The 18877-nt window shown below is 39.4% G+C and overlaps 2 protein-coding genes across 11 annotated transcripts in view; both read left to right on the forward strand.

Annotated features, from left to right (window-relative positions):
• Positions 1-1023: 1023 nt before the first annotated feature.
• Positions 1024-9489, forward strand: LOC100689712 (sulfotransferase family cytosolic 2B member 1). Of its 4 annotated transcripts, XR_265720.4 has the most exons (7): positions 1024-1328; positions 6244-6455; positions 7220-7346; positions 7548-7642; positions 7752-7932; positions 8074-8173; positions 8484-9489. XR_265720.4 is itself a non-coding variant. In XM_003438659.5 (6 exons), the coding sequence occupies exons 1-6, from the start codon at positions 1190-1192 to the stop codon at positions 8591-8593; spliced, it is 864 nt and encodes a 287-aa protein (XP_003438707.1). In that variant the 5' UTR covers positions 1025-1189; the 3' UTR covers positions 8594-9489. The 4 variants fall into 4 exon arrangements, 3 of the variants coding, with proteins under 3 accessions (XP_003438707.1, XP_005448005.1, XP_005448006.1); XM_003438659.5 differs by lacking the exon at positions 8074-8173 and having other exon boundaries at positions 1025-1328; XM_005447948.3 differs by lacking the exons at positions 1024-1328; positions 8074-8173 and adding an exon at positions 3676-3761.
• Positions 9490-14153: 4664 nt separating this feature from the next.
• Positions 14154-18877, forward strand: part of wu:fj29h11 (uncharacterized) — a 44997-nt gene continuing 40273 nt past the window's right edge. For 3 of the 7 annotated variants that reach the window (XM_019362092.2, XM_019362093.2, XM_019362094.2), the window contains exon 1: positions 15927-15966. In XM_019362092.2, the coding sequence (XP_019217637.1) occupies positions 15942-15966 (25 nt within the window). In that variant the 5' untranslated portion in view covers positions 15927-15941. Of the gene's footprint in view, positions 14485-14545; positions 15008-15494; positions 15552-15926; positions 15967-16885; positions 16992-18877 lie in introns of those variants that run through there. The other 4 variants (XM_013273414.3, XM_013273421.3, XM_013273413.3 and 1 more) reach the window with 4 other exon arrangements.

Genomic DNA, 18877 nt, shown 5'->3' on the forward strand with positions numbered 1-18877 from the left:
ACACCCACGACTGCAGTTCGAGCCACAACAACACTCTCATCATCAAGTTTGCTGATGACACCACAGTAGTCGGACTCATCTCAAAGGGAGATGAGGCAGAGTACAGAGAGGAAGTCCTGAAGCTGGCAGCATGGTGTTCAGAAAACAACCTGGCACTGAACACTAAGAAAACCAAAGAGCTCATTGTTGACTTCAGGAGACACAGCACTGACTTGGCCCCCCTCTACATCAACAGGGAGTGTGTGGAGAGGGTCCACACCTTCCGGTTACTTGGTGTCCTCATCTCTGCTGACATTTCCTGGACAGAAAACATCTCAGCGGTCGTCAAGAAGGCCCAATAGCGGCTGCACTTCCTGAGAGTCCTCAGGAAGTACAAGCTGAACTCCAACCTGCTGCTGACCTTCTACCGCTCGTCCATTGAGAGCCTGCTAACCTACTGCATCACGGTATGGTACGGCAGCTGCACCAAGGCGGATAGAGCGAGGCTTCAGAGTGTGGTCAAGACAGCACAAAAGATCATCGGCTGCCCTCTCCCCTCACTGATGGACATTTATTCCTCCCGCTGCCTCAGCAGAGCAGCAAACATTATCAAGGACAGCTCCCACCCTGGCTTCAACATGTTCAGCCTGCTTCCCTCAGGGAAGTGCTACAGGTGCATCAGCACAAAAACCCACAGACTCAAAAACAGTTTCTTCCCCAAAGCCATAACCACCCTGAACTCACACATGCACCGATAACACAGCCCCCCACTTCCCACTTCCTCTATGGACCACCACTGTGCAATACCAATTCTATGTGCAATAACTCAACTGTATATACATAACACTATTTATTACATATTACTTTTTTTTTCTTTCTTAAAAATACGGCTTGTATATTGTACATTATATATGTATATATATATATATATATATATATATATATATATATATATATATATAATTTTACACGTATCCTTCAATGAGTATTTAGTCATGAATACTTGAGCTTTGACGAAGAAGCGCACACTTGTTGGAAAGTGACGCAAACAGAAGCGAGCGCGAGACCACAGGAGAGAGAAGCGGGAGTGGCGCTACAGCCTCGAGCTACAAAAACAGTGATAGTGCGTTAAGTTGAGACAAAGTCCAACAGTTTTTCAGCTCGAAGCTCTCAGAGCTGTTTTCATTGAGCTGCTTCTGCTTGTTGAAGCATGACTGAGACAGAGTTATACACGCTGTACAAAGGCGTCTATGTGCCTTCAAGTCTCCATCCGCCCGAGAGCCTCAGGTACTACGAGGAGTTTACGTTTCGTCCGGATGACATCCTTATTGTAACGTACCCCAAGTCTGGTGAGTGATTGCAAATGGTTTCTTTTATATTAAAAAGGGGGTTTGTTTTAGTAGGCTGGAAGAGGATTTTTCAACCTGTCGTTTTCTTATTATGAGCAGCAATTACACTATAATCGTCCTGGCGTTGGTCTAACACGTCGTTTAAAACAAGGATTGCTCTTCATTTCCATTTTATGCGACCATTTTAATGGTATGTATTTAGCATTAAATTTCATTGTGGGGTTTATTTCAAATGTGGGGCCCTTTTTTGGAAAGCTCTCATCCCCGTTGAATTTCCGGTAGAAACAGGTAAGAGATGCCGGCGTCTAAATATTTATGCAATTCACCCCAAACCTGAGAACCTGATTTCTCTGGATCACCAGTGACCGTCTGCCACAAAGTTATTGCCGATGTTTCCGTGTCTATTTATGGCTAATGTCTTTGTGTTGACTACAGTCTATAGAAGCAGTGTATGAGAGTAATAAAATACATACATTACCTGTTTTATGAGTATATTTATGACTCTGTGTTATTGTATAACTAGTCCAGTCATTTTTGTCTACTTAAAATATCTCTATAGAACTGTAGTGCTGGATTTGTAATTTCTGCTGCCCTGTTGGTAAGATCTCTTTAAAAATAAATAAATAAATAAATAAATAAATGATGTCAGTGAAAGCTGGATAAATACTTTGGCAAAACCTGCCTCGTGATAGGAATGCTCCTTCTAGCTCAAAATGACATGATATCATTCATGAGAGATGTGTTTGACATATGTTTTACAGATTAGAAGAAATTCATTTATAACAATCATTTTCTGGGAAATACTGGAAGTCACTTTTTTGGCACAACACTGGTGTTTAAACGTTTAAATGAGCAGTTGGCCTATAATCTGTCAGACATATGTCTCATGAATGATAGCAAGTCCTTCTGAGAATTAACAGTCCTGTTACAAGCCAGCAGCTGCAGGCCTTTCTTAGCATAGTGACTTTGATCTTATTGAGAGAGCAGCGGAAATGCCACAAATATGAAATGACAGGTCTTTAAAGAGATTTTAAGTGAGCAGAAAGGACTGGACTGATTCTAATGCAGGTACAGTTGCACAGAGCAACTGTACCTGCATTAGTGCATTATACCTGCATTCTTTCTTCATTTTATATACAAACCCCTCGTAAAATATTTTCAGTACATTCTATTTATCAAGATGAGCAATAACGTAAAAAAATCACAGAATCACTTTTTGGAACAATGCTGGTTTTTCCGAAGAGACTGACCCTATATAGCCCAGGATGAATGTGCTGTGTGGTACTAAGGCTCAAAAATGTCTTCTGGCATTTTTCAATATGTTTTTATTAAAGGTGCCGTGACAATAGATATATGACTTTACATGCTACTTGCCCAGTTGCTCTCTGATGCATCCATCGGTGTGAATATAGTTAGAGAGCACTCAGTTTAGAGTGCTTGTGAGAATAGGTGAACGTAGCATGTTGTATAGAGTGCTTTGAGTACTCTGGGAGAGTAGAAAATCTATATAAGAATCAGCCTATTTAAAATGTGATATTCTCAACCAACCATTCACTACCAGAATCGTGGTTTTTGCTGGAGGGATACAAGTGAAATTTTATTACAGTTTGGACATATCCTCTACAAAGTATTTGTGAACACCAAAAACAATCAGCGGGTGATGGATGGATTTAAAAGGACAAACAGGAAGTGGACTAGATCCCAATAGATCAGCTCTGTCTTAGACAGGGACTTTAGCTTGGATAAAATGTAAAGAGTTAAATAAATACAGTGCTAACTGAAGAAAAATGGATGGCTTATTGTGTTTTAGTGTAAGCTTTCTCATTATTACAAGACAACAATTAATAGTTAGGGAACTGTGTACAACTGGTTCATTGTCAAGCCAGCATTCAGTTTTGCTAGAATGGCAAGACAGATCTGAGCAGCACAAACAAAACTTTTTGCAGCACAAACCATCACAAACGTTTGACATCAACTTTTTTAAATTTGAAGAATGTGTGGGCTGCCAGCTGCACTCAGGTTTGCCAGTGTCATGAAATGAGGTGAGCGAGTTTTTGCTGACTACTGTGGGCCTATAGTAAATAATTGAATACTGCACAATCACAAGGTAAGGCAAACAAGTGAAAAATATATCTGGTCTAGCACATTAAGATGAAAGATTCTGGACCTCACTAATGTCTAAACCCTGGTTATTGTCACGGTACTGAGTCTGGGGACCCAGGGTTAGTGCTTAGTGTGTTTAGGTTTGCTTCCTCCCTGTCTCGTTATGTGTGAGTACTCCCAGCTGTGCTGTCCTCCCGTGTCTCATTCCCTCGTTATCCCTTGGTGTATTTAAGCCATTTGTCTTCCTCTGTTTGCTGCCGGATTGTCTGCGTATCTCCCCTTGTGTTTCTATGTCTCGTGTTTCCCATGCTCCAGGTTTCCATGTCTCAGGTGCTCAGGTCTTTAGTTTCTTTGTACTTGTTTTTTAGGTTTCTCCCAGTTTAGGTTTTGCTAGTCATTGTCACCTTTGGCTTTGTTTATATTCTGCTCACTTTCACTTTCAGTTCAAGTTCCATCTCCAATGCTTGCGTTTGGGTCCTCTCACTCTCTCCCTTCCACACTCTGCCAGCGTAGACGTGTCAGAACAATCTGGCCACAACATGGACCCAGCACTCGCTCCTTGTGAGGAGCTCCAGGAGGACTTAATTCACACAGTGGATTTACTGTGCGATCGGTGGCTGGAGAGGTCCAATAAGGAATACCGTCATGGTCATAAAGATTGTAGCTAGCCGGCTACAAAGCCTGGTTTCCGGCTTCCTCTTGGTAGTGGACTTTCTCCGACCTCTGATTACGTTTCTCCTGAGCCTGGAAATTTAAAGTCTGTGTTTTCAGAGACAGAATCATCTGCTCTAAGGACTTAAAGGACTGTGTTACTCCAGCTCCTCCCTGGTCTGGAATAATAATTCCAAAGATTGTTTATTCTGAGACTGTTTGTGTGACTGCGAAATTGGGCTCCTCAGAAACTGAAACTCCCCCCAGAAGCTGAGCCTGTGACCTCAGCTGGCTCTGCACTCCTGGAGTCAGTGCAGCCTTCTTCTCCTCCTACGTCAGCTGGGAGCTCAGGCAAGTTCATCCAGCTAGCCATCCCAATCAGATTGCATGGGCTGCGCAGCCCCAGCTGCTGCATCCTGAGCCGGCTGTGTGCCCTGCACAGCTCCAGACAGCTCTGCTTCAGCCAGAGGTTTCTGCACCTGCTGGCCCTGTTTCGCCTCAGCTGAGCCCTTGCAGCCTCGTGTTTCAGCTGGAGGCTCACGTGAGCCCGCTCAGCCATTGCCTGTCTTCACTGGGGGCCACCATCTGGTCCCTGTCCACGTCCTGCACGGCCTGTGACATGTTCAGTTTTTTCTTAACCTCCTAGGACCTGCCGTCCACATATGTGGACATCACATTTTGGGTTATTTAGACCAAAATACTCAATTTTGCTCTACATGGGCCTGATATCCACTTACGAGGACATCATACTGCTACTGTTCTATCAAAATTTTAAATGAATATCCTCATTTGTGGCTCTCATTTTTCTTAAAAACAAAAATAAGGTAAAAAAAAAATCTGGTAATTCTTTGTTTTTACATTCATCGGGCCCCAATATGCCCAAATATCAAAGAGAAATTAAAAATGCATGTTGTGGAAGAGTTCGGGTCTTGGGAGGTTAAGGAAGTACAGGAGAATGCCTGTCGTTTAAAAGATTTAATTTGCTTCAGCAGTTGAAATTACAAGTTTACAGCACTAGACCTCCATCTGAAATCAGCCGTCTGCCTTCACACAAAGGATGAGCCTCAAGTCGAGCCGTACAGTTTTATACCACAACAATAAAATGTATTATTATGACTATCTTCTTCAGTAAGCGACGTGGCAGTCCTGCTGTCTCCCTGCCTCTGTCAGTGCGCCCCAGGGCAGCTGTGGCTACAGTGTAGCTTGCCATCACCAGTGTGTGAATGTGTGTGTGTGAATGGGTGGATGACTGAATGTAGTGTAAAGCGCTTTGGGGTCCATAGGGACTAAGTAAAGCGCTATACAAATACAGGCCATTTACCATTTTTCTCCTCTTTCCGTCCACGTCTGACCTCACCTCGTATCTGCTCCTCTTCCTGGAATAACAGAAGATGCCTCCCTGACTAGCCATGATTATTAATATTATCCTACTGATTCTATTTATTATCTAAGTTTGGGAAATTCTGTTCACACCAGCCACTTTGACGAAGAAGACCCACAATTAATAGCCTAGAAAGGTGTACTCCAGACCTGCTCTGTTGTCGCCGCCACTTCCCACACAGTTGGCCTCCTGACCTACTTCATTTCCACCGCCGCCACTTCCCACACAGTTGGCCTCCTGAACTGTCTTGCGGTTGACCTCCTGAGTAGACTTGTTGCGTCTCTGTGGGTTTTGTTTTTTGTTTTTTTTGCTTCACATTTTCCCATTGCTTTTGCTTCACATGCTCCAGGTTTCGATGTTCCATGTTCCACATCTCAGGTGCTCAGCTCTTTAGTTTCCTTGTACTTCTTTTTCAGGTTTTACTAGTTTAGTCTTTGTCACGTTTTGCTTTGTTTGTATTCTGCTCTGCCGTAATAAAGGCTCACTTTCAGTTCAAGTTCCGTTCTGTCTCCAATGGTTGCGTTTAGGTCCTCACACTCTCTCCACTCCACGTCTGCCAGTGTAGACGTGACAGTGACAGCCATGGTTTCTTTCTGTTTATTGAAATAGAGGCTTCAAAATAACTACTTGAAGTTGTTACCAAGGTGGCAGTGAGGCATGCTTAATCAAAACTGACACTGGAATTTAAGAAGTTGGTGTACAATGACACTTTAATAGCTCTAATATTGGAAGGCCAAAATAAAAGCTAAATCAAAACATGAGATTGTTTCTTTTTTGTAGGTACGACATGGATGCAGGAGATTCTCCCTCTGATCATCAGCGGAGGGGATCCGGCCTCCGTTGAGACTCTTCACAACTGGGACCGTGTTCCATGGCTGGAGGAGAATCGAGCCCTCACCCTCAACCTTGAAAAGAGGCCGTCTCCACGCATGTTTACAACTCACTTCCACTACAGCATGATGCCGCCATCCTTCTTTGAAGTTAAACCAAAGGTAGGTCTGCACACATAGTTTGGTTTGTGGGTCATTAAAGCTGTTAATTTAAATGTGAAAGGGGATGTTTTACGGGTCTCTTTAATTCCTGCTATAGAGTAGCAGCTTCTCCTCCTTAATAATAAATAATTGGCATAGATATGCTGTGATTCATCCAGGCATAAATGTAAATTGAGTGGTTTAAAACATGAATGTAGCACAGGCAGCCAACATAAAAATACTTGTAAAATATAAGACATGCAACCAACAGCCCCTAATATTAGCCTGAAAGAAGATAAAACACTGAGTATACAACTTGTTGGAGAAAAATGTGAAAGTCTTTGTCAGGTTTCCTCCACACAGAGAACTGATGTGGAAAGAAAATGAAGTAGCTGAAAGAACATTACAACACAATTTAAAAGACACAACAACAAGAGCAGGGGATTTTCTATTACTCACCACTGACAGCTTCATATGACACCTCAGGCTATTACTTAGTAGTTCCTATAAGAAATACAGGGTTTGTATTCTGCTGTGCCTGTGTCCAAGTGTCTGGTATGGCAAAGTAAGTAACCTTACAAAAAAAAATCACCAGTGAGAAGGTCTGTGATTGCATGTGAAGGACATGTTATGAACTCAAAGTGCTTTGTCTGTGTAATAAAGTGCTTTAACTAAAACAGACCTGTGTGAATGGATAAGTGTAACTTGTAGTTTTAGTTGGTCATAAAGATACAAACTTAAATGTTGAATGTTTAAAGTGAAATAATGATTTGTCATTACTCCAGGTCATCTATATCATGAGGAACCCCAAAGATGTGTTTACGTCTGCTTTTCACTATTTTGGGTCAACTTCGTTCTTGGTGAAACCAGGCCCACAGAGCGAGTTCCTCCAGAAGTTCCTAGATGGAGAAGGTTGTTCTTTTTACACCTATGGAACATACACTCTTCATTTACTTTGTATTAGAACAGTAGGTAACATTTAGCCTTTTATTCAGTTGTATTTTATAACTGGAAACAAGAGGATTAAGGATTGCTGAAGTTGAACCATTAGTGCAGAGACGTTTATTATTGTATTCATAATAACTCAAAGGGAATCTTTTCTTTTTCTTTTAGTTATATTTGGCTCCTGGTTTGACCATGTAAAGGGTTGGCTCAATGCTAAAGATAAGGGGTCCATCATGTACATCTCCTATGAAGAACTTTTAAAGGTGAGAACAACTCCAAATGCCTTCCAAATAATTTAAACATGAAAAAAGAGTCACAACTGAGATTTGTGGTAAGAACATGAGCTGAACGGTGTTTGTCTGCTCGGTGCAGAACCTGAAGGACTCTGTGACCAGAATCGCTCAGTTCATGGAGAAATCTCTGGATACTGAAGTGATAGAGAAGATAGCAGAACGATGCTTGTTCAAGAACATGAAGAAAAACAGCATGTCAAACTACTCGGCTGTTCCTAAAGAATTCATGGACCAGAGCAAGTCTGAATTCCTCAGGAAAGGTGTGTTTTTGTAATACTACTGAGAATGGTTACCTCCCTCCACCCTTCCCCTCGTCAAAACCCCCCCGAAGTATGTTGGTTTTGAAGCTGTACTGTATGGTGAAATAGCATGAGTTATATCTCTTATCCACCCCTCTATAGCCTCGGCTGGCATGTCTAAACAGGACTTTGGGAGGAGGTGAATGTGGATGCAGGTTTTAAAATGAAAGTATGCAGGCAGGAAAAGGACCTTGGATTATTGGTAATTTTTTTTTGTCCTTGTGTTCCTCCTTTGCATCACTGACTCAGCGCTCTTTTATCGGTTCTAATTGGTGTACAAATAGTTTTGACTCTGTTTGCACCTGGACATGCTACCTAGGTTTTAGAAATGAACCAAGAACTTTCTAAATGATCACCTGAGGTAGGGTTTGGATTTTTAGCTCATAAGCCTGTTAATAGTATGTAGGGAGATGAGAAAAACTGTAACAGAATTTTAGATTTTAAATCTAAAATAATGGACACAACAGTTCCTTCAGTTTAGGTTTAATTCTTCTCTGTGTGTTGTGTTTCAGGAATTGCTGGAGACTGGAAGAATCAGCTAACAGAGGCAGAAGCAGAATACTTTGATGCTGTTTACAAAGACAAAATGAAAGATGTCAAATATAAATTTGTTTGGGATTAAAAGACTAAATGAAAGTCATTTCATCATAAAATTAGAGAAACAAAGTAGAGCATTAAATGGTTTTTTGATATATATTCATGAGGTAATTTTGTAGTTATCAACATAAAACTGGTAACAGCATTCTGATTGGTGCAAAACCAAAATCCCTTTAAATACTCAACTATGAACAAGTCCTGGCAGCTTTCAGCTCGGTTTAAGTGAAACCCTGGTGGAGTGAGGGGGTTGTCGGGGTCAGCACACTTCAGCGATGATGTTGAAAGAGACCGCGAAATAATTTGGTACTAGGCTAGAGAACTGTGACACTTATAATATCCAATGCCAGTGAATGAGAGTGACGATAGGACCAGTAAAATGTAACATGTATTTATTTAGTCTATGCTTTTTTGTTTTCTGCTTCCAAACTTTCAAATGTTGTACTTTTTACTCTATAACATTTATATTAACTCTTAAGTTACTTATTCTGCAGATTTTAAAGCATAAAATGTAATAAAAAGCTATATTGTTACAGATAAAGCTACCCCCTGATGCACAAATAATTGAAAGCATGTGATATAAACATTCAAAAATTATGATCTAGTAATATAGAGCATATATTCTGCATAATTAAAGTATATTGTAATGCTCAAACATTTGTTCCATTACTTAAGTAGATTTATGCCTTTATTCAATATGAAACAATTTTTACATTTGGGTGCAATGCCACTTTACATATAATACTTTTGCATCCGCACATAGGTCTGCACATATATGCAAGGTTTACTCTGCTGTATGTTTTTCTCGTCAAATGCTCAGAAGTGTCACAAGGAGTTATACTACCCTCTGTAGCTCAGATCGTACATCTTATTGTCTGTTAAAGTGGTCACTGTGCCAGATTAAAGCCCTAAAATCTTGCCTCAGCCATGTTTGCTAATTGTTACTACATGTATAATAGTATCAGAAAGAAGGTACAAGCTAGCAGTGTGTGGGACATCAATGATAACCAAAGTGGTGTAAATCATTATTCAGTTCAATGCAATTTTACATCATCAGTCATTTCAAGGGACTTTAGATTATAGGGTAAAGATCATTCAATATAAGACAGTAAAGAACAACAATCCGACTATCCCTTATGAACCAGCGCTTGGAGAGAGTGGGGAAGGAAGAACTCCATTTCAACATGAAAATACATCTTGCAGAACCGGACTTAGTCATCTGCCATGACAGGCTGTGGAGTGACCATAAAGACACAGGGTAAAACACAAAATGTATGTATGAGAAGATAAAACCAGTGATGTTTAATAGTGTTGTAGTGATTATCATGCTTGGACCGCTCGCCCTCACAGAAAAGATGGTACTGTCAAGAAAGAATTAGCAGACCCAACATTTAAGTACTTTCTCAAATATTAGTAACCTTCATATTTCAAGCGTTCTGTCACAGAGCTGACTCAATAATTTCTAAGTTACAGTTTAACTGCAATAAATATAAACTTGTTTTATCCATTTAAATCTGTATGCTTATTAAAATCCAAATACAGCTTATACTGGAAACGTCAAGATTTCTTATTTTTAATTTTCCAGCCCATTGCAAAATGATCTGCTTCTTTAGCTTGCTATTTAATCTTCAGTAGCAAGCTGCAAACCTTAACTAAAAACATTATGAAGTCATTCTGGCTCATAAACCAGTAAAACGGTTTAGGCAGGTTTTTTTCTGTGTGGTTCTGAACAGACAGCCTTTGAAAGGTCATGCTGTAAAAGCTGGCAGTAGCTGAACGCAAGATTGTTTCATAATTGTTTTTCTAGTTGTCTGAATCACTACTGCAAATCTTTTTTTTTAATAACTAAGTGCAGGGTGGAGTTGTACAGAGTTTAGAAAGAAATCTATATCTGTAAAATTCTTTCTTTTTCAGAACATGAACTCTTTGCTCTCTCACGTGGGTGTGTGGAGAAAGAATTTACTTAAACTAATCATATTTAACGGTTATGGAATGCCTCTTTTCCCCCCATAGTGTCCACTGCTTTTTCTTGTTTCAAATGTTCCTGGAAACATTAACAGTTTGAGATCTTTGTAAATGTGTAAGTATTTAATGACTTAATTTTTTGCATTTCCGTTTACTCACACTTGCAAAATCTTCCCTCTGCTCCACTTAAAATCAGAGGAAAACCACTGTGTTTTGTCCTGCAGTACACAGTCCTTTTGCTACTTTGCACAGAACTGGTATTCCAACCTTTCCTGAGGTTTATTTTTTTAGTCAAATATTTCCACCGGTTAAATATTATGATATACTTCCATCTGTGCCTTTTAACTGCATAAGTCAAAAACATTTCAGTGACTTGAACTTAATTTTCATTCACAGACTCTTTAAGATTAGGTTAGCATAGTCAAAAGTGATGAACAAACGTGCTTGTTTGGCGCTACATAAACTCAGCATTTCATTGTTGTTTCTGTTTAGCTGTCAAATTATAAATAATGTCCCACTGTGAAAGGACGCACGCTGTTGACCTTCTGGAATTCAGATGGAGACAATTCTACTTTTTAAAAAAAAATTAAGCAGACCATCACCCTGCACTTCATCAACCAAGCAACTCACTTCAGTAACGGTGTGCGATTTTTGACAATCTAACATGAAGATAAATTAAACACAAACCTTTCTTTACAGTCTTTATGGATGGATCTTTACATCCATAAAGATTGTGAACAGTCTCTACAGTTGTCCAATTAGCCCCTCATTCTCTGTCACACCAGTTATTACAATGTAATGTATGGGGGGTTTGCTTTCATAACACCTTGGACAGGAGTATGTTGTAACCTATGCATATGTGTCCCTGATGACACATCCTGCTTGCGTTTCAGGGTAACACTGATTTGGTTTCCATTTCCCAAAAATGCGCCTCCTCACACAAACTAATGACAGCTCTTTGCAGTGGGTGTTGTCAAGGCTACACTGCCCTCTGATGAACAGCACTGAATAAAACGCTATTGACGTTGTCGCCTTTGTTGTCATGGCAATTTAAACATAAATGATGAAAGACGAAACTCCTGCACGTGACTTTCTTTTAAATGCGATTACATTGTTGGTGTTTTTTTTTTCACTTGTAAAAGCATACATATATGTACAGATATTACACGTACAAATGTGAAGTGTAGAAGACTTAAAGTGTTTGATTTGTTTCAATTTAACATTTTAAAACATTAGCGATTTCTTGGTGCCCCATTCTAAAAGAAGTTTTCCACTGTTAAGACTTTGTATTAGCCAACAGTACACAAACTTAGAGTTAGAGCAGCTTTTCTTTTAATTTATTACTTTAAAAACATCTTATAATAATACAACTATAAGCAATTCACATATTTTTCCATTCGTTTTTGTTTGTTTGTTTTCCAAAAATTGGCATTCGGTTGTGGAAATACTTTAGCATTCATGACTTCTGTAAAAGTGAGCCAGAGATCATTGTAGGACTGAGCAGAAGATCGACAGGCAGCTGTGCCATCCCTTTATGAATTCAGTATTTTACCGAATAATTGTTCAAACAACGAAATGGTCACAAATTAGGGCAAAAACAGATTTTATTTAATTAAAAAAATGAGGGAAGTCAGAGCCCTCTTCTGTGGAACCAGGTCCCACTTTTGATTCAGGAGACAGGGACCCTCTCGATCTTCAAAAATAGGCTTAAAACTTCCTTTTTGCCAAAGCATATAGTTAGGGCTGGATCGGGTGACACTGAAGCTCCCCCTGCTGGGGACATCAAGAAGCACTGTGTTTCTTCTTCACTCACCCTTTTCACTCACTATGTGTTTATAGAGCAGTCTGTGTTTAATCATTAGTTATCATTCATCCTGGGCTCTCTTCCATTCTGTCTTTTATCCTATTTTTTATCCTTATTATATTATGGCTGCTCCTCCCTGAGGGGACCCTGAGTGTCCCAGAGGCTTTTTTCTGTTAAAGGGGAGTTTTTCCTACCCACCGCTGCCAAGGGCTTGCTCATAAGGTGTTGTTTGATTGTTGGAGTTTGTTATTGTCTATTATTGTACGGTGTTAAACTTGCAATAAAAGTTTCCTTGAGGGAACTATTGTTGTGTTTTGCTGCTATATAAATTGAACTGAAACTGAATTTGTCCAGAGTCTGTTGCTATCTGGGCAACTAATCTCACAACTGTCTGTGTCTGATCTGAGTCTCCAGATGTTTATCTTCAGTTGCTGTGACCTACACTTCGGCCCTGTCAGGGGCACAGTTCAATAATTAGATTGTCTAAAATTAGTGCATCTAATGGAAATTCACATTACAAAACATTTTAAATTTTATGTCACACTCATATTTTGTCTGTAACAAAATGGCAAGCCGATTAAAACGACTCTCCTAATTCTTCTCTCCTGTTTTGTAAGTTAAATATCATGGTCAGCACGGACACAAACATACATATTCCTGTGTCCACTGGAAATCGGGTTAAAGAGTTGCTGAGCTCAGAGTTAAACAGCTCAAGAGTTTACTTTTAAACTCAGAGTTTCTTGTACATGCTTCCAGGAATAGAGCACTCAAGCGCACAAGAGTGAAAGTTTAACATGTTTAATGAAGTCACAGAGTCAGATGTGGTTGAGCTGGTTGAGCTGTTTTTTTTTCTTTTGTTGTTGTTGTTGTTGTTGTTGTTGTTGTTTTTGTTTTTGACTGGGGGGGGGGGTGACGGGGGCAGGCAGATAAATCCAGAGAGTCCTCCAAACAGGTAACCTCAGGTTTTCTCCCCACCAGTGTCTTTCTCAGAATCCACAAAGGCAGGAAGTATTTGCACAGTCAAGAGTAAGTTAAGCCCAAGGCAAAAAGAGATCTAGTCACAGAACAAAAGACAACGCATGAGGCACCAAACGACATTCCTATAGTAAGTGCAAAGATCTTTTGACAACCAAGAGGCTTGAGTAGCAGGTGACACACCTGCACACCAAGAGGCTTGAGTAGCAGGTGACACACCTGCACACCAAGCTGAGACATGCTAAGCTGATCAGAAAGGTTGTTTGACGTTTATCAGGCTGTTGTCGTTGGCAGTTTTTAAAATTTCAACTAAATGAATGGGACAAATGATGTGTTCAGTTTTACACTTTTTTTGTTTTTTAAACTACATCTAGGCCTGTGTTTCTGAACTCATGAACAACTTTGTTTTTTATGACATACTTGTTCCTCACAGACACTACAAATATATGATTTATAGAATAGCATGCTGGGCATTACACAAAATGTAAAGCAGGTATTCATCAATCTAACACTGAAAAGGGAGTGTTAAAGGGGGAAAGGGGGAAGAAAGGGGAGGTAAAAACAACTTGTTTCAGACACTGGATCACCAGTTACTGAAAATGTCACTGTCTAACAGAAAGCTGCACTTAGGCTACCTCGCTACCTCAGAATGTAGATTTACTTCTGATGTCTCTGAAAACTGTTTATATGTCTGTTTGGTTTTATATGTCTAGCTTAGAAACAAAATGGTGACAAATTTGATTGTGAGTGATATACTATTTGTGAGTAGCTTTCGTACGTGAACGCCTCTAAAGCAGAGAACGCTGTTTTACCACCTTTATCGAGCAACGTGAATGCAGCTTAGCGGTAGCTAGCTAGTCGGCCAAGATGTTAGCATGCACAATGAGTTTCGATTTAAATTTATCTACAAAATTGGACTTTTTAAACAGTGTTAAGATTCCCTAATACAAGTACCGCCCCGATTAACCGCTGTAACTCTTTACATTGACCGACTAATGTCATTGTTATTACTTCATAATATTTCTGCTGTTAGTTTCGAATGCTAGCCAGCATAGCGTCGTTGCTAGCCATCATAAGTATCTGTCATGCTTATATCCTGCCGGACAGAGATGTTGAATGAAGGCAAAGACACACGCCCCACAACTGTAACTAAAGGGTTGTTATCGTAATAACAGGTAGATGGACAGCATTTTCACTTAGTCATTTCGTTTGAGGTTGTTGCTGCTTTTTCACAGTATTTCGTAACAAAATAATTATTTTGAATATATGAATATAAAAATGCAGTGACGAGGTACATTAGTGTAAAGTAGTCGTTTCTTAGTGAATGTTTTGTTCTTGTTCTCCGAAGGCTCAAAAGCACTTGCGCTGTACTACATGACACACTGTAAACCCTGTAGTTTTACATTTTGATTAGACATTGTTATAAATGAAACATGTCATTTCTGCTCTTATTAAAGAGAGCTCTGATGACATAAAGATATACAGTCTGGTTGGCACTACTTTGTCTAACTGCACGGACGCTTGGAGACCTCTGTCTCACGTAGCTGGGTAATTATCATATATCACAAGCCTGGGACAAAACTCACAGGGACTCTAATAGCTATTTTACTTCTCCTGAGGTAAACTAGTTAAGACCTGTTACTCTTCGTGGTTTATTGTGATGCACTGAGAACATCGAAGCACACTGATCACTGTAAGGTATGTTCTCACTGACAGACTATACATATATATATACGTACTATTCTGTGTCAGTAAAATAGCCCCGCATTTTTGTCTATATTAAAAGCTATCCAGCTTCTAATTTCCAATATATTTCATTCTAAAGTGGAGCTGTTATAATTGTCCTTAGTTTGATATTTCATGTTAAACATGTCAAGAGTTTCAGATAACGATGTCGGTGTATGTACGAGTAATCCCTGTGTGTTTCAGACTGCTCTGTTTCGCCTTTTATTGCTCTTTGCTCAGTATGATGTCATTAAGGTCATATCTCGTAACTTCAGTGACACACCTGCTGTTCGTGTTTTTGGTTTGTGAGGGATCTCAATTGAGGAAAAGAGAGCTAAAAGAACTTGTTTCAGACAGTGTTGCCAACTCCTCAGTAAGGAAAATCGCTATTGGCTGTCCTAAAAGTCGCTAGAAGTCGCTAAATGACGTCATCGCCTAAGTTGCATAATTGGTCACGCTAATGTAATTGTAACCTACGTTGTTGGAGAGAGAAATAACATCGTGGAAGAAACATAAAGTGAGTAAAAAACGTCCTAAATGCAGTTAGAATTTATTTAGAACTACAAATTAAATTTCTTTTAGTAATTATTGTTTTTTAATGTCACAATTCCAACCCTGCTCCTTTATCCGGGTTTGGACCGGCAAAAGTGACCCGAAATTGGCACTCTGGTGGAGTTACTTTGTGTGTGTGAGTGTGTGTTTATAAGTAGTTTTAAACCTTGTGATCCACAAAACAGCATAACAGTAAAAGAACTGACTGCGTTACAGTCAGTGCGGGAGCAGCGGCTTCGCTCATGCGCGATTCATTTGCCGTTTGGAGGCATAGGTGTGAACATCTCCTGCCCTGATAGCAGCTGGGGGAGGACTATCCTCTGCCTGTGAGTGCTTTGGCACGGGTGAGGTGCCCATGGCAGCACCGCTGCTTGTTGAGAGTAAGAGCGATACGCGTTTTCATGTCAAAAAGTCGTCATAAATAAGTCTCCAATAACACCAGAAAAAGTCGCCGGATTTGTCGCTAGTCGCTTTTTAGAAAAAAAAAAAAAAAGTCGCTAAGGGGTCTGAAAACTCGCTAAATATAGCGACAAAGTCGCTAAGTTGGCAACACTGGTTTCAGACACTGGATGAAAACGGTGTGGCTGAGATAATTAATGACTTTTTTAGACTGTGAGCTACCCCTCTATAGTCCAAGAGGGTTTTGAACGCCACAGGACTTGAACAACCAAACGTGACTGGCAGGAACATCTTAGGCCTCTGAAGTTTCTTGTGTGTGTGTTTCTGTTTCGCCACGCCTTATTGTATCACCATAGGTCGACAGGAAGTAATGTAACAGACAGAGTTTAGTAAGATCAGTACTGTGCTGTAAGTTTTTCAGTGCAAGCCAAATATTCTGGTTAGTTAAAGAGACAAGCTGGTGGATGATGTAATTATTACATGCACAAGTATGTACACATGTATCCAGAACTACACAGAGCTGCCATTACTTTCTGTTTCCTTTCCTTGTGTACTGGATTGTTTTTAGCCTCGTAATCGTGTCACATGGATTATTACCCAACAGCTGATGTAAATCAGCTGAAGCAAAAGCCAGGAATGTGAAACCTAAGGCCTCATGCCCTCTTTGTTTTCTCCCCAATTTCCAGTGTCCAATCAAAGAACAGTTTTACTTACTTTACACTGTGTTGTCATATAAATTCTCAGTCTCCATTAATGCTTTGACCATTTCTGGAAATGTGAGTGTGCCTACATCGAAATTAACGACAGGGACATGACATACATGCATACATGAGCATGGCTGTTGGTTTCAGTTTCATTTCTCTTCATGCTTACAACGAAACACAGCGGGGTGGGAGGGAAGGGAGGAGGAAGGAGAGTACTTAAAGCTTGAACAGGAAGGTTTCAGGTTCTGTACAGTCTTTGTTCAAGGAGAGATGAGTGCAGATCTTATCATTTGATAGAACAGGTAAGATTGCTCTGATTCAAGCACTTTTGTACTATTGGCTGTATTTTATGCACACAGCTATTATATAGTCTATATGTTTACAGACCCTTTTTGTTTTCATAGATGATAACAGTGTAAACTCTGTATTGTCACAAACAGTAGTCATCAGCAATCTGCTTCTGTGGTTAACGTGTTCTCACTTTTTGCTATTTTGATATAAGTAGTGCCATTTTATTCACAGTGCTGCACATTTAGTGTTTGCCACCAGTGATAAATTGATTAGTCCACAGGATTAGTAAGCCACAACAGTTTGACTTAGTGTTAATTTAATCTTGGACAATTGAGCATTAAAACCTGCACATTTCACTGGTTTAATACTGTATCTACACTCTGTGATTTTATCCAAAATTATGTTGTAACAAATTCCGTGTTCTGCTTAAAATGTTACATAAATTCAGCTATTCTTTCAAAACATTGAAACATTTAGATACATTTCTTTAATACAAGGAAAACACACTGACACAAAGTCCTTGAAGAAGAAAAGCCAGTAGCTCAAAAGTAACTGGACAAACAACTGTCTTAACTTTAAATATAAAGGAGTGTTTTTGATACTGGTGTGAGAGTCATTAACGATCAGCCTCTGGAAATGGGAGAGTATGTGTAAAAATGGCTGTAATTCCTAAACAGTTAATTTAACTTTTGTTAAATCCTTTGAATTAAATTGAAAGTCTGCACTGCATTCACACCATGGTGCTTGATTAAAATCAAATCTATTGTAATTGTGTTCAGAGGCAAAATTATAAACAGTCTTATTGTCCAAAGAATTGTGGAACTGTACGTGTGCTGTTAATTGGAAGCCTCTATCTATATTTACAGAGAGGGAGTGATAGATTTCATTTCAGATCATGAGTGATCATAAATAATAAAGACCTTTAGACACCAGACATGTAAAATTTGTGTAAACATTTGGTCTATTAAAAATGTTTTTCGGACTCATCTCTTCTTAATGCAGCCGTTCACACCAACAGCGTAATATCACAATTATTATGGCATTTCTTTTTCCAAACTAAGCTAAATTTTCCAGATTTTTCAGATTGGAATAAACAGATGGGACTACTGCATTTGGCAGCAAGTGGACTGTAGCTCAAATCGCACACTGGTATTGAATATTTATTGTTGTATTTAACAGTTAAGTTCAGACATGTGATACATGCAATGAAATGCTCAAAGCAACAGAACAGTAGCTCACAGTGTTGATTAAATACGCTACGCATCTTAGAAAGTAAAGCAAAACCCTTCCTAATAAAAAGACACCTCACCTATGAATTACCTTCTCACCGTCTTCATGCATGCATCAGCTGGCAGCCACCAGCTTCAACAGCCGGAGGCAATCTGCAGCAACTGTTAGTTTTGGCTGTCTGTCTTGTTATGCCAGGCAGGTATTTGGCTTTGTAACCTTATGATAAAACAGCTGACTGCTGGAAAAGTGAACATGTAAAGTTGAGTCATTCTCTGGGTTAACAAATACCTGCCTTTATTTACATATTCATTTATCATACAATCTAAAACATGGTATTGGAGAACATAAGAAGTCATTGAAATATACATCAAAATAATATAATAATTAATTATATAATTATATTTGACTATAGTCACATTTCCACTGGAGTTTTCAGGGCATGTGTTAGAGACCGATTCTAACCTTGATGTGTAAGTAATTTTAAACACCATATAAACACACAACATGAAGAACATGTCCTTAGTGAGTTGGACATTTTTACAGTTGACTGTAAAATAAATTTATCAGCGATTCCTTAGAGCAGTGGTGTCACCATTTCGAAACTGGTTAATAGCTGGTTAACACATTAAGTACACTGCCAAACGCAGTATACACAGTAACACTAACT

Source organism: Oreochromis niloticus, linkage group LG8 (assembly GCF_001858045.2).
Source record: "Oreochromis niloticus isolate F11D_XX linkage group LG8, O_niloticus_UMD_NMBU, whole genome shotgun sequence".
In the NCBI taxonomy this organism is placed as follows: domain Eukaryota; kingdom Metazoa; phylum Chordata; class Actinopteri; order Cichliformes; family Cichlidae; genus Oreochromis; species Oreochromis niloticus.

Coding starts and splice junctions, on each gene's coding strand:
- LOC100689712 (XM_003438659.5), top strand. CDS start 1,190: ATGACTGAGACAGAGTTATACACGCTGTACAAAGGCGTCTATGTGCCT. Junction 7,643..7,751: donor CCTATGAAGAACTTTTAAAG/GTGAGAACAACT, acceptor TGCTCGGTGCAG/AACCTGAAGGACTCTGTGAC. Junction 7,933..8,483: donor GTCTGAATTCCTCAGGAAAG/GTGTGTTTTTGT, acceptor GTTGTGTTTCAG/GAATTGCTGGAGACTGGAAG.